General features: G+C 48.0%; 2 protein-coding genes and 1 non-coding gene across 7 annotated transcripts; all 3 read left to right on the forward strand.

The window, feature by feature from the left end:
* Positions 1-893: 893 nt before the first annotated feature.
* On the forward strand, positions 894-4,478 carry LOC117857316 (probable serine/threonine-protein kinase At1g01540). 2 transcript variants are annotated; one of them, XM_034739929.2, is made up of 7 exons: positions 898-2,235; positions 2,576-2,680; positions 2,777-2,899; positions 2,985-3,155; positions 3,240-3,369; positions 3,457-3,666; positions 4,052-4,478. In XM_034739929.2, the coding sequence occupies exons 1-7, from the start codon at positions 1,589-1,591 to the stop codon at positions 4,190-4,192; spliced, it is 1,527 nt and encodes a 508-aa protein (XP_034595820.1). In that variant the 5' UTR covers positions 898-1,588; the 3' UTR covers positions 4,193-4,478. The 2 variants fall into 2 exon arrangements, with proteins under 2 accessions (XP_034595810.1, XP_034595820.1); XM_034739919.2 differs by having other exon boundaries at positions 894-2,235; positions 2,985-3,369.
* Positions 4,479-5,756: 1,278 nt separating this feature from the next.
* Positions 5,757-5,953, forward strand: LOC117841782 (U2 spliceosomal RNA). The gene has a single exon (XR_004637366.1). It is a non-coding gene; the product is annotated as a U2 spliceosomal RNA (small nuclear RNA).
* Positions 5,954-7,499: 1,546 nt separating this feature from the next.
* On the forward strand, positions 7,500-13,525 carry LOC117857277 (uncharacterized). Of its 4 annotated transcripts, none has more exons than XM_034739864.2 (5): positions 7,500-10,159; positions 11,543-12,806; positions 12,929-13,015; positions 13,101-13,207; positions 13,312-13,525. In XM_034739864.2, exons 1-4 carry the CDS (start codon positions 7,601-7,603, stop codon positions 13,172-13,174), a joined length of 3,984 nt encoding a protein of 1,327 aa, XP_034595755.1. In that variant the 5' UTR covers positions 7,500-7,600; the 3' UTR covers positions 13,175-13,207; positions 13,312-13,525. The 4 variants fall into 4 exon arrangements, with proteins under 4 accessions (XP_034595755.1, XP_034595766.1, XP_034595792.1 ...); XM_034739875.2 differs by having other exon boundaries at positions 12,935-13,015; XM_034739901.2 differs by lacking the exons at positions 12,929-13,015; positions 13,101-13,207; positions 13,312-13,525 and having other exon boundaries at positions 11,543-12,465; positions 12,566-12,703.
* Positions 13,526-14,140: the final 615 nt, after the last annotated feature.

Consider the following 14,140-nt stretch of genomic DNA (forward strand, 5'->3'; position numbering starts at 1 on the left):
ATAATGTCATTGTCATTAGTCGTGATCCAAGTGCTAAAATTTGGAATAATAAGCTTTACTGTGCAAGACTCCGCCTAGCAATCTGGTTGTAGTTAAAGTCCCTAAAGCTACTCGAAAACCTTCCTAGCTTCGTTTTACATTAAGATCAGAAAGATGCCGCTGAGCTAAAATAAGGTACCATCAAAATCCAAGAAGGAATATTAGCAGCCCAATCAAGGGCATCCTAGATCAAGATTAAATCGTAGTACGCACATAAGAAAATCAATGAAATAATAGCTCACTTAAATACTGTCCTAAATGGTTGTTAGAATTGAGTCAATATTTTTTTTCGGGAATTTTCTTATATGCCACTATGAAAATCATCCCTCATATGACATAAATGTACCTATGACACATAGGACCCTCAACATTCACCGACAACTGGCACGTGATGAATTTTGTTTTCTTTTTCCCAAAGTAGATTTCGGATACAGATATGAAGTTGTGCCCACTGAAAGGTGACTTATCTTTTAGTCCACATTAGGATCACATGGAATTTTCTCAACTATTCTAAGAGGCGAAGTAATACCTGAAATTTCGTACCGCGTTGCAATAAATTTCTTCCTTACAAACATGTCCTTTGTATGTTTATTGTTGCAAAGCATCTATAATGTCATTGAAAGGGACACCTAACAGCATGATACATTGTAGCTGGGGGACCTCTAGCATAACACCTGCAAAAGACAGGGCATAAAATTGACATTTGAAAGACAAAAAAAAAAAACAGAATAGAAAATGTGCAACATGCTCTCTCCTGCCAGCTCCTCCAGTAGACTATCAGTAGTAAATCCTGACTGTATTCCTTTTTTTCTTATTAAAGAAAATCCTACTCCACCTCACAGATACCTTCTTCACTTGAATTATTATTCCCCTCTCTGGACTCTGCTGTCTTCCTCTTCCACCTCTCCATGCATGCAGAGGAGCAGCGCCCTCATTACTTCCCATTACTCTCCCTCCATTCCTCTTCTCTGTCCTCCTGACTCCTGGTCTTGATCCTCTCTCCTGTCACCCTCAACTTTGCCAAAGCGCTCGGTACATCCCCAGTACTGCAACCGATCCATCGAAGCAACCATTCTCGTGCAATCCTCCCTCTCCGTTCGTCGGTTTGCCCCCAAGGATCGATCCCCGTCACGCCGGCCGCCCACCGCCACCAGCCACACCATCGCTGGTCTCCTCTCACCAGAATCCAAAATTCTCATCACACCAAACTTTCCACTCCTCACTTTTCCCCCAAGCAAATCCAATCTTTACAACCGCATTGCCTCCAACAACTGCCTCCTGACCTTCCTCTCGCACCCGATTACCCACTCAAATCCAATCCGCTGCGCCCAAAGTCGTGGCATTCGCGACTGTTTCATCCTTAACGCCCGATTCTGCTCTAAATCCGCCGTACGCGGTCCACTTCAGTCCAGAAAATCCGAGCTCGATGCTGTTTGCGCGGTGGAGCCCAATCTTTGAAGCCTAATTACGGTCAAGAGCACCAGGAGATCGGGCAATTCGCAAGAAGCTGTAGGGCGGCGCCCTGGCTTCTCGCGCTCCGCCGGGTCCCATGTCGGACTCGGAGCTGTCCCAGAGCACGGTGGTGTTCGGGCTCCGCATGTGGGTGCTCGTCGGCATCGGCGTCGGCGCCGCCTTCGTGCTCCTGCTCGTCCTCATCTCCGTCCTCTGCCTCCTCGCCTTCCGCCGCCGCCGGCGGCAGCGGCCGGCCAACGCCGCCCAGCAGCTCCCCACCACGGCCCCTCCCAAGGATTCCGCGAATGTCAAGGCGCCCAAGGACATCCAAGAAGTCCCCTCCCACGTCACCGCCACCGCCGCCGCCCCGGCGAAGACGCAGCTCGCGCAGGTGCTCCAGCTCCCCACGCCACAGGTCTCCGAGCAGATCGTGACAGGCAAGGAACGCCGCATCACGTACCCGGAGCAGCAGCAGCACCCCAGCCACCGGAGCGAGGGGCCTTCGCCGCACGGCAGCGACGAGAGACGAGGGGGGCGAGGTGGCGCTGCGGACCACGCGCCACCGGCGGTGCCGGAGGTGTCCCACCTCGGGTGGGGCCACTGGTACACGCTCAAGGAGCTGGAGACGGCGACCGGGATGTTCTCCGACGAGAACGTGATCGGCGAGGGCGGGTATGGGATCGTGTACCATGGAGTGCTCGAGAACGGCACGCAGGTGGCGGTCAAGAACTTGCTCAACAACAGGTATCGGACCACCTACCAATAGCGATCAACTTCATGGACTGAAAATTTGCGTTCACTTGGCATTGCTATCTGACCACCTGACATTGTGTTGATTGCCACGGCTGCGAATAGTTAGCTCGCTGATTTTGAGTTTAGTGGTCACATTCAGCAAAAGGATTGCATTTCGTATTCCAAATTGAGAAGCTTGTCTCAGACAATTCGCTTACATTTTCTAGCTAGTAGCTACAGTTGGTTTTGACTTTTGATATGCATAGTTCAGCAAGAGGGCTGAATTCTGTAAAATTTTTCCGTGCCTGAATTTCTTCATGTGCTTCTAAAATTTATACCCTTGATTTGTTAGGGGTCAGGCAGAGAAGGAATTCAAAGTTGAGGTCGAAGCGATTGGGCGTGTGCGACACAAGAACCTTGTGCGCCTTCTAGGATACTGTGCTGAGGGTAATCAGAGGTATTGTCTTGTGTGTGCACATCACTTGCATAGCTTGTTATGTTGTAGTATCAGTAAGTTTGGTGATATGAATGTTGTTGATGTGGATCTTTTTAGGATGCTTGTTTATGAGTATGTCGATAATGGGAACTTGGAACAGTGGCTGCACGGGGACGTTGGACCCGTAAGCCCTCTTACATGGGAGAACAGGATGAAGATTATACTGGGAACAGCAAAAGGGTGTGTGCCATTCAGCTTATTCTCGTTGATTACTGAATTTTACTATGATTCTGTACAGTTACCCTAAATTTCTGCCATTCTGTAGGTTGATGTATTTGCATGAGGAACTTGAACCAAAAGTGGTTCACCGTGATGTCAAGTCAAGCAACATCCTTCTGGACAAGCACTGGAACGCTAAGCTCTCAGATTTCGGACTCGCAAAGCTTCTTGGTTCAGAACGGAGTTATGTTACTACACGAGTTATGGGAACTTTCGGGTTAGCTTCTATGCACTGCACTTTTAAGCTTTTAGCAGAGGCTGGGTCTGATGGATGGGTACTAATTTTCTTTAATAATTACAGGTATGTTGCTCCAGAGTACGCGGGGACTGGAATGTTGAATGAAACAAGCGATATATATAGTTTTGGAATTCTCATTATGGAAATAATATCTGGTAGGGTACCAGTGGATTATAACAGGCCACCAGGAGAGGTTAGTCATGGCTGTGCCTCCATATAGCCAGTGCTGTTTTATGAGCTTGTTTAAGTGCGTTATAAATCTTCAGATCATACTTTTCAGGTTAATTTAGTTGATTGGCTTAAGACAATGGTAAGCAGCCGAAATTCTGATGGCGTTGTGGACCCAAAGATCCCCAAGAAGCCTACTTCTAGGTCAGTGAAGAAGGCTTTGCTAGTGGCATTGCGATGTGTAGATCCTGATGCTAGTAAGAGGCCAAGGATTGGGCATGTCATTCACATGCTTGAGGTCGATGATTTCCCGTACAGAGAGGTAAGTTAATAAAGTTATTATGTTCTATATTATTTAATTACATCTCAGAAATGTGAATTGGGCTGTCAATATGTTGTCCATCTCTTCCAGTATCATGTGTGATAAAGTTACTTTTTGACCATTTATTCATACCACCAGAGAAGCTGAGTTAGTCACTATTATTCTTTAGTTGCACCATACATGTGTCTTCTGCTTCATTGCTAAGTATACTTGCTCTGGTTTCTACTCTGAATTAGGGAACATCTTAACAAATATCTTCAAAATTCTTTATTCCATTTGAAATGGTCTTATCTCCTCAAGGACCATTTTGCCATTTCCGAATCACTTCATTAGTTTGCTTTCTTGCATTTGCATTGGTTGATGTATCCATCGCTGTTGGTTTCAGGATCGCCGAGGCAACAGAGCACCAGGGCAAGCAAGAGCACCAGAGAAACCGGCAGTTGGATCAGGTGACCATGAGACCGACAGCAGTGCGAATGGTGCCACACAAGCCGAACCCTTCAGATGGAGAAACCCAGATGCCTAGGTGTTGTCGCCTGTCGGATTACTGATTGAGGAAGTGAAATCCTCATGATTTCTGAAGGAGAACAGTGCCCACTGAAAACTGGGTGCTGTACTGTTGTTTGTTCGGGTGCCCTCATCCGTTCAGCACATCATCTGTACATGTCAACAATATGATTTAGCCCCTAGTAAATTTTCCTGGTTATATTTATATAGGTAGAAGTATCTATGTATGATAAACCCGTGCCATTTAAGTTGAAAATGGGTTTTTGGCACCTCTGGTTAAGAAATGGATCATGACTTTAGCTGAACTTGTGATGCTGTAGTTTTAAATGTTTCCAAGCCCAAACTGGATGCCAATGTGAATATGCGTTTATTCAGACGACCCACTGATGGGGACAAGTACGTAGTACTCCCTCTGTCCCAAATTACTATTCGTTTTGATTTTTCTAGGTACATAAATTTGGGACGGAGGTAAATAATAAAGAACAACACAAATAAAAAGAATAATATGCTAGCATGTTTTGAGCAACGAAACAAAACGGGTGTCGGCCTTTCTGAACTCTGAACTGAACACGCGATCGAAGTCTGCATAATCATGGCCCGCCTGGCATGCTCGCGAGCTGCCAACGACCAATTCCAAGCTCAGATCTTACAGGAAGGCGACCACATAACACGCACACCAATCAGTACGCAGCTTGACCAAGATGCAATCCAACCACCACCGCAGGGAGAATCCAAGACTAGAGACGGCCCAGATGGGACAGGTGGCGTCCACGTCACCGCTCCATCCCATTCCATAGCTGGTGCTCCTGGCTGTGCTGTGCCGACGTGCCACGGGCCCCGCGACGGGCGTGCCGTTCCTGCCGCGCTCGCGCTCGCCGTAGGGACGCGCCGCCGCTGACGCCTGACGGCTACCGCGGGCTGCAGAAGCAAGGAGCAGGCGTTCCCTGCGGCGGACTCGTGTTCCGACGGTGACCGCGGGCGAGCGACAGCGACGGTGACGTCGCAGCGGCTCGATCGGCGTCGACGGGCCCGGCCCTTTATTTTCCTTTTCACGTTTCGTTCCGCGCCATCCTTTTGTCAGGCTCGTTCGTTCGTCCCGTCCCGTATGCATGCCTGCACGTACCTGTCTGTCTGCACGTCGATCCTCGTAACCGTAAGCACACCAAGGTTAGGTAGAGAAAAAGCAGAAGAGCGATCTAAGATCTTACCTTTTTCCCATTAGAACAACAGCATGTTTCTGTTGGAACCTGAGAGCTAGAATAGTAGTAGTAGAACAAATCCTTGCCAAAGGCTAGAAAAAAAAAAGAGATTTTGTGTCATCTCATCAGGATAAACAGAAGAAGGGCACGGCGTACGGGAAGCAAACACGGAAGGAACGGAAACGAAAACAGAGGAAACTCCGGGCTTTTCTACAGTCGAACTCGACGCAGCCCATGAGGCTCCCAAACTGGGCCGGATCGAAGGCCCAAGCAAGCAGCGCACATGCGCGCGCGGGTGGAGCGTTTAGTCCCACATCTCTCGCTGAGCTGAGGTGTGAGTCGAGGCCAGCTATAAAACCAGCAGGGGGTGCCCGGCTGCAACTCATACCTTTCTCGGCCTTTTGGCTAAGATCAAGTGTAGTATCTGTTCTTATCAGTTTAATATCTGATATGTGGGTTATATGCCCACTTCGATATTAAATTTATTTTTTGTGGGGGAAGGTCCACCACAGTAGCTTGCTACTGGGGCCTTCGAGCGTCGCTTGGGCTATGCACTACTGCCCTAGCCTGGCGCACCCCAACCAAAACAAAGCTAAAATTTTCGGCTCGATGGTCCAGCTGCTGGCCGTGGGGCGGGCCTAAATTGATTGCTCTGACTGGAGCAAACGTCGGGCGGGGCCTTATTTTTTCTTGTTTGGCTTTGGACGGCCCATTGACAAACTCGGCCTTGTCTATTTCGTCTTACCTGCTTCCGACTACGCGGTTTGAATAGCGGTAGACAAACTAAGAACTCGAAAGAGAAGACTTCAGGGTGCATGAAAAAACAGTTGACTCATTGCTTAAGCAATTGTTCTATATGGCGCTGCAAAGCAACACTCGAGCGTTGCGTCTGCATTCATGTTCCTGGGGCTGGGAATCGCCAAAGGGGTTAAAGAGAAAGGTGACTTCAAAAATGCCTTGTTTTGTTTTGTCGCTGCGGCAAGTATGTACTTATCTCAGTGCAAAAGTTGAGCTACTACACGAACTGCAAGTCAAATGGCAGGCAAACAATAGCTGACCCAGCTTTCGTTCATCAGACCTGATTTGATATGGTTCATGGCAACTTACCCTTACTTTTTTTTTTTGGAAAAAAAAACTTACCATACATGTTACTAGTAATTACTGCTCGATTGTGACTTCTATTATGGTTTCATGGATCTACTCCCTCCATCTCAAAAAGAATACAACTCTCGCTTCTCGAGAAGTCAAACAGTTTCAAGTTTGATCAAATTTATAAAACAAAGTACTAACATTCACGTCTCCAAATAGATTTAGTATGAAAATATATTACATGATTAATCTATTGATATTTATTTTGTACCATAAATGTTACTACTATTTTGTATAAATTTGGTCAAAATTTAAAATTAGTTGACTTCTCGGGAAGCGAGGGTTGCATTTTTTTTGGGACGGCAGGACACGTATAGTGTACAGTGTGCACCGATGACAGAATCTGGTGCTTCCTTGTAGGCTGCAAAGGCAGAAACTTGAGTTCAGGGATTGTTCTAAGCTGACACAACACTTCAGACAGTTGTTAGCAGCAAGATTCTAAGGAAACATGTCAGCTGAAGGCAAGCGATCCGATTCCAGCAGGACTCTTGAGTTGCAATACTGGTTTCAGAAAGAAAGCGGTAAAAACTGGATCTTGATCGCTGCCGGTGAATCTGAATGCTGCCGCAATGTGTGATGACTGCATCAGCACACATGGTGAACGCACCTACTCTTGCTTGCGGTAACTAATAAACTAAAGGTTTGGGCTGTCAGGTAAAAGATCCTGGAGAACAGCAACAGAGCACTGCTACATTACAAAAGTGAAGTGGTTCAGTGAATAATGCCGAAATGCAGTTCAGAGTGCAGGCACAGAGCTGTTCGAGAGGGTGTCCGGTTCAGAACTGACGGTGAACGGCCAAGAGGGTGTGCAAATGCGACAGAGAAGCCATGGAGGAGCATCCTCGATTAGCTTGCAGGGGCGTGCACGTCCAAAGCTACGTCGAGGGAGCAAGCAACAGCAAGGTATCATGGCCCCACTGGTGACCCACCCAAGCAGGCAAGGAACCCCGCGCCGTCGGCTATAAGGCCGGAGTGCTTCATCTCCCTCCTGCCTCCAATCGCCTTAGCCTGCCCCCGCCATAGCGTCGGACCTCGCATCGGCTTTTAGTCCAGAGACAGAGACACGGCCGTCGGGCGCCATGGCGGCGGAGCCTGGCAAAGAAACTGTCGCACCGGCTCCGCCACCACGAGAACCTGAAACCGTTGACGGAAGACCTGCTGAAGCTGAAATCGCCGACCTCGTCGCACCTCTTACAAGCGAGCCGGCGGAGGCGCCGCATGCCGTGGTGGAGCCAGGCGAAGAAACTACCACACCACCTCCACCTCCACCTCCGCGAGAAACCGAACCCACCGACGGCGTTGCTCCCGCGCTCGACCCCGCACTGCCCACGGCCGAGTCGGCTCGCCTGGCGCCGCCACAAGAGAAGCCTGACGCCGCTGCGGCTGGCCCCCCGGAGCAGACGACGACGGAGGCAGGCGGCCTGCCACCTACGCCAACCAAGGCGGAGGAAGTGGCCGCATTGCCTCCGCCTGCCGAGAAGCCGTCGCTGGGGAGGGTGGTGACGGCGGCGGTTGAAGCCGAGAAGCAGTTCCCCGTAGCTGCTGCGCCTGCGCCACCACAGCAACAGTCGCCGCCGCAGCAGCAGCAAGAAAGCGGCACTGCGAAAGAAGCATCCTCGGTTCACGCGGAGAAGAAGGACGCGGCACCGGTAGCAGCGCATGAGGGAGAGGAGAAGAAGCCGGGGGAGAAGCTCGCGGCACTGGCGCCGATGGCGCAGGATGGACGTCGCGGGTGGCGACATCTCCAGGCCGCCGTGCGCTTGATCTTCCTCCGCTGCAAGAGGGCTCCGCGCGGAGATCAGAGCACTCCACAGTCTCCAATGCCCGAAGACAAAGGAGGAGAGACGAAGCCGCCGGCGTCAGTGCAGGAGGAAAAGAAGCCGACGCTGGCGGACGAAGGGGAGACTAAGCCGCCGGCGCCGGGCGGCGAGCAGCAGGCGTCAGGGCAGGAGCAAGTGGCCACATCGCCTCCGCCACCGCCAACCGAGACATCGTCACTGGAGAGGGCGGCGACGGCGGCTGAGGCTGAGAAGCCGCTCGCCGCACCACCACCACAGCAGCCGCCGCAGAAGGAAGAAGGCGGCGCTCCCGGACAAGCCTCCTCTGTCCAAGAGGAGGAGGAGAAGGGCGCGGCACCGGCAAAGGCGCCGGAGGGAGAAGAGAAGCCGGCGCGCCGTCGGTGGCGACGTCTCAAGGCCGCAGTGCTCCTGCTCTTCCTCCGTCCTAATAGCTCTCCCCGGCACGGAGATCAACTGTCCATGGACAAAGAAGATGAGGTGCAGCCGCCGGCGCCGGCCGGCAAGCAGCCGGCGTCAGGGCTGGAGGACAGGAAGACAATACAGGCGGAGAAGCCACAACGGAAGGACAGCGCTGTAGGTGTTCCCGCTGAGCCTCACAAAGGCGAGATGAAGCCGTCGGCACCGGATGGCGAGGTGCCGGCGTCAGGGCAGAAAGAGCAGAAGCCGGCGACGGCGCCGAAGCCGTACGGGAAGGACAGCACCGGCGGTGTTCTTGACAAGCCTGGAGTTAAGCGGAAGGATGAACGTGGAGAAAGCAAGCGCCGCCACGACGAGAGCCAGGCTGGCGCCGTCGCTGGAGGCGACGCCGGCCCTGAAGGAACGCCGGCGGGGAACACGAAGACGACATCACCCCCCGGCTCTTTGGCGAAGAAGTTTCAGAAGGCGGTCAAGCGGCTCCTGGGCATCTTGTCGTGGTACAAAGAGCACCGCTCGTCGAGGGTGGGCGGTGAGCCTCAGGCAGGGGCGCCGCCGATGGAGGAGAGCAAAGGCGCTGACGAGATCAAGCCGGCTACGGCGCTGGATGGTGACAAAGGCGCCGACACCGGCACCAAGCCGTCGCCGGCGGACGGGAAGCAGCCGGCGTCAGGATCGAAGGAGGAGAAACTGAAGAAGTGGGAACGGGAGGAAGAACGGCTTGAGGAGATCCTCGAGGGTGCTTTCACGAGGCTCCTCGCGGCGGAGTACCACCAACTCCGGCCCATCAGGAAGAAATGCCTCCTCACCTTCTCCGTCTTCGACCTCGCCTCCGAGGTGAAGAAGCAAGTCATGGTCTACTGGTGGGTCTCCGAGTTCAACCTCCGGCACCGGAGTGATCAATCAGTTAAATCAGCTGCAGACGCGGCGCCGACGGAGACAAGAAGAAGCACCTGCTGGCAGGCACGTAAAACTGCTGCTGCTGCTGCTGCTGCCGCCGGCGGTGGAGGCCATCCACCGGCACCGGAGGGTAGTAAAGCCGAAGATCACGGCGGCAAGCCTGACGCCGAGGCGGAGGGCATATTCTCCGAGCTCTCCAGCCATGGCTTCCTCGAGCCGATGAAGAACTGGTGCAGCAGGGTGATCCATGGCTGCAAGGTGAACCCCCTGGTGCACTGGATGCTGAAGCGCCGGGCAAGGGATGACCGCTTCGCCGACCTGGACGTGAAGGGAAGCCCGGCGTACTTGCAGCACAGTTCCAGCATCCTCTGCCTGACGGCGTGCAACCGTGGCCTGCTACAGAGGATGCGCATGGCAGATGAGTCACAACAGGCCGGGAATAAAACCGACACCACCACCACCACCACCACCACCACAACAACAACAACAACAACTACTGCAGCCCAGGACAAGGCGCCAGACCAGGTATTTATGCTATCAGCATTTACATGGCTCCTAGTATTTATTTATCCAAACAAGCCGAATGACCGATGCAGTTGCAATGCTAGAATTTTGTTAGAGGAAAAGCCGAATAGTCAGTGTGTGGTTGCAAGCTTAGATTTTTTTTAAGAAAATACATTTCGTGCCATTCCGTGAAGTATAACCCTGCGCCGCGTCTAGCATCTGGCAAGAACATGCGTGCATGCCCAGCCCAGCATTGTTTGTCTCTCTGTAACAAAACAAAAAACTAGACACCATCCAGGACTAGTTGCAAGGCTGGAATTCAAAATATGACATTTTCATTTTACAATTCAAACTTCTGTACATCGTTACAATAATTCTAACCAAAATTTGTATATTTCCTCTTAATTTCATTTTTCTAATTTTAAGTCCGATTTGAGTGCCCTTTTACTAAAATTTCACTTTAGGAATTATCTTGAAGTGATTGATGGCTCTCCAGTTTCATATCTGCCTAGTGTTTTTTATACAATTTTTATATCAACGAGAATACAATTAGTGTTTGTCTCCTAATTTTATTCTTCTTAGGCATCTAACCAGCACAAATGCACAATTACGACTTTCTGTAATATCTAATCATTCCATATATCTAATCTAATTTTTAACTGAAAAAACATTTTTCTTTGCACTATATATGTTGACTCTCTAAATGTTTGTCACTTTCTTTACATATGCATTAAAGTATGCGTGATATGACCCACATTTTGTTTTATTATATCTTTGTAAATATGAAAATGGTATTTATGATCTCAATGGACCATCCTTTTGGATCTAGGATCACCAAAATAAAGAACTAGTTTTCATTTTCTTATTTAGAAAGTTCCAAACGATTCTTTTTCTTACTGAGTCATCTATAGGGGGGTTGCTTAAATTTTACTCCCTCCATCCCAAATTACTATTCTTTTTAGATTTTCTAGGTACATAATTTTGCTACGTAACGTATCTAGACATAGCATATAGAGATGCATAGTAAAGTCTATGTATTTAGAAAAGCCAAGGCAAATAGTAATTTGGGACTAGAAGTTTAGCATGTGGTTGTCGTTTGATTTGAGTATACAATTCTAATGGCTGAGGCAGCTTCCAGATGTAACAAATTGCTAAGAAAGCTGCAATAAAACAAGCAACTAACTAGGAATAAACCAATAATTTGGACAACATTAGTCCTTTTCTAGTTATAAATATATTGTTTAGGCTTTCATGTTTCTTGATATATAAGGTAGAAATACCTGCAGCACACTATTAGATTTCTAGCGTGTTAGTTTATCTTCCAAGAAAGCTATGTATATTTTTTGAAAAAGAATACATAGGAGTACGTACTCATCATGACCCTTTTATATCTGCTTTGTTTAGGACCCAAAAAACACTGAGTCCATCCCTTCCATTGAAGAGATTGAAAAATTATTCAAACGAAAGCAAGTAATCCTCAATGTCAATGCACATGTGTACCCAGTCTCGAAGTCCACATTCTTTCACCTTGCCGACAGCTTGGTTGTGCTGCAGCTCGGCCGATGGTGTAATCTCGATGACAATACATACATGGAGGTGGATGGCCTAGAATCTTTGAGTACCATTGGCTTACTCAAGAACCTCCGGTATCTTAGTCTCCGTGGGTTGTCACGGCTAACGGAGCTCCCAAAAGGGATCCGATGGCTTAGGAAACTTGCAATCTTAGACATGCGTGGTTGCCAAAACCTTGTCAATGTGGCATCAAAGATCACCACACCATTGAAGCAGCTTACCCATTTGGACCTCACTGAGTGCTACATGTTGGAACATATTGGCCGAGGAATCACCTCTCTCTCAGAGTTGCAGGTGTTTAAGGGCTTTGTGTTTGCAACTGGAACACAAGGTAATAAGGCATGCCGATTGCAGGACCTCAAGAGGTTGAGGAAGCTCCAAAAGCTCACTGTTAGAATCACCACTGATGCTAATGTAGGAAGGAGTGATATGGCAGAGCTTAAGCATCTCACCAGCCTTCGTAAACTCACAATCACATGGAGTGAGATACCAAGCATATTAGATGGTGACTCAGACACGGTGAAAGTTAGGCGTGACGAACTTATTGAGAGATGGACCAGCTTTGAGCTGTCACAAGAGCTTTTGAAACTGGATCTTCGGTGCTATCCTAAGAATGTGCTAAAACTCAAAAAGCACCAGAATCTCAAGAAGCTTTATTTAAGAGGTGGAGATTTGGAAAGATTTTCAATTGGTGATGAATCAAAACCGAGTAATTCCTCCGAAAAAACAAACTCCATCAAGACATTGCGTCTAAGGTACTTAAAAAACTTTAGTATGAAATGGGAAGATATTCGTTTATTATTGGGGGATATTGAATACATGGAAATTGTGACTAAGGATGAAAAGCTAATGAAGGATGTGAATAAGGATCAAAAGGATATAGAGGAAGAGAGCAAGCCTGTGAAGGATGTAGAAATAAAGGGTCAAAAGGATAGAGGGGAAGAGCCCAAGCCTGTGAAGCAGAAAAAGATAATATACTCTACTTTGGATGAGAATGGGGTATGGGTGAAGGATCAGAAGGAAGAGGATAACCTAAGGTTGATTGCACAAGCTAGCAAGGAAAAAGAAGCTCAGGATGCCATGGAAAAGAGCAAAGGTGCCCTATCTAACTATCATTATTCACTTACACACACGCACACGCAAATCTTGTTTGTTAAACACAAAAGAACTCTTTTCTAGGTTTTGAGTTGGTTTTTATATTCTTGTGTTTTTTTCTAGTTTCAGGACCTATTGAAGATCCTAACAAAGCTGCTAGCATCGTCAAAGATGCCAATGAGGATGACAATACTAGAAAAAGACAACCAGGTTTTCCCTTCGCTAAAGATAAAGTAATCTAAATTCCAATTATAAATTGTGATCATTCGACAATGATATTTCTTATGCAATTTAGAGGGCAAACAAGAACATGTAGCAACTGATGAGGTGCCACAACAGTTGAAGACAGAACCAACTCCCACAGTTTAGAGAGTGCAATCATCTTTTATAATGATGATACAGGTAAAGCACAACCATATTATGCCACCTTGAAGTACAAAAAATGTAAGTTAAAACCAACCTGTGTGTTGGCACAAGCTAACAAGAATGCTTGATTATATATGTAGACATCAAAGGGCGGGGAGGTGGTGTCAATGGCCCATGATAGCGCATTACTGGTCATGTTCTAGGCATTATGGAGGAGATTACATATCCATAAAACTAGAGGCTCTACAATACAATATTATTATGACAAAGAAGCTTTATGTGTTAGTGATTTTGAAGAAGATGTAACACCCTAATTTTCAAATTTAGCAATTAATAAAATTTGTTAGAATTTAATTGCATATGTCTAAGGAATTTTAAGGTTGTATTTAAATTTTCTTAGGCAATTAACTCTTTTTCAAAATAAATTAATGAATCATAAGAGTTCATTGTTGCATTCATGCTGGTGATTGTTTTTAGTTGCTTGAATTCAAATTTATGTTTGAATTCATTTGTTTCAATCTTTTAAACAATAGGAAAACCTTTTATTTCCCTCTTTTTTTCCTTTCGACCCTGTTGACACCAAAACTTGCTGCAATAAAAGTGTGTTGGCGCTAAAAATCGGCCAATGACCTTCAGCGTCGGACACACGACCCGGGAGAATCTGCTTAGCTCCTGTTCGGGTGATCGCCCTGGTGCGGTTCGTGCGGCGTGCCAATCAATCTGACCTGTTGATTGATAAGGAAAGAAACGTATTAAATCCCAGGGGTTTCGATCGGCTAAGGTTCCGATCTGTCTCGAAAAGGATAACAGCAAATCGGCCGATTTGCTATGAAGATGACCGGCTATAGAATAGCCGACAATCACGCAACGATTGTAAAGAATCTACCAGAGCAGACTAGACAAAGCTACGAAGCAACACCTGAAATAGATCTTATCGGCTGTATAATGATAAATAAAAATAACAGTAAT

The sequence above is a fragment of the Setaria viridis genome, chromosome 1 (genome assembly GCF_005286985.2).
Source record: "Setaria viridis chromosome 1, Setaria_viridis_v4.0, whole genome shotgun sequence".
In the NCBI taxonomy this organism is placed as follows: Eukaryota; Viridiplantae; Streptophyta; class Magnoliopsida; order Poales; family Poaceae; genus Setaria; species Setaria viridis.

What these genes read in the sequence shown, in the direction of transcription:
- LOC117857316 (XM_034739919.2), top strand. Translation starts at nt 1,589, where the DNA reads ATGTCGGACTCGGAGCTGTCCCAGAGCACGGTGGTGTTCGGGCTCCGC. An exon ending in TGTGCTGAGGGTAATCAGAG is followed by an intron (nt 2,681 to 2,776) that starts GTATTGTCTTGT and finishes GGATCTTTTTAG; the next exon opens with GATGCTTGTTTATGAGTATG. An exon ending in ATAACAGGCCACCAGGAGAG is followed by an intron (nt 3,370 to 3,456) that starts GTTAGTCATGGC and finishes CATACTTTTCAG; the next exon opens with GTTAATTTAGTTGATTGGCT.
- LOC117857277 (XM_034739864.2), top strand. Translation starts at nt 7,601, where the DNA reads ATGGCGGCGGAGCCTGGCAAAGAAACTGTCGCACCGGCTCCGCCACCA. An exon ending in AGGACAAGGCGCCAGACCAG is followed by an intron (nt 10,160 to 11,542) that starts GTATTTATGCTA and finishes TGCTTTGTTTAG; the next exon opens with GACCCAAAAAACACTGAGTC. An exon ending in TGCCATGGAAAAGAGCAAAG is followed by an intron (nt 12,807 to 12,928) that starts GTGCCCTATCTA and finishes GTTTTTTTCTAG; the next exon opens with TTTCAGGACCTATTGAAGAT.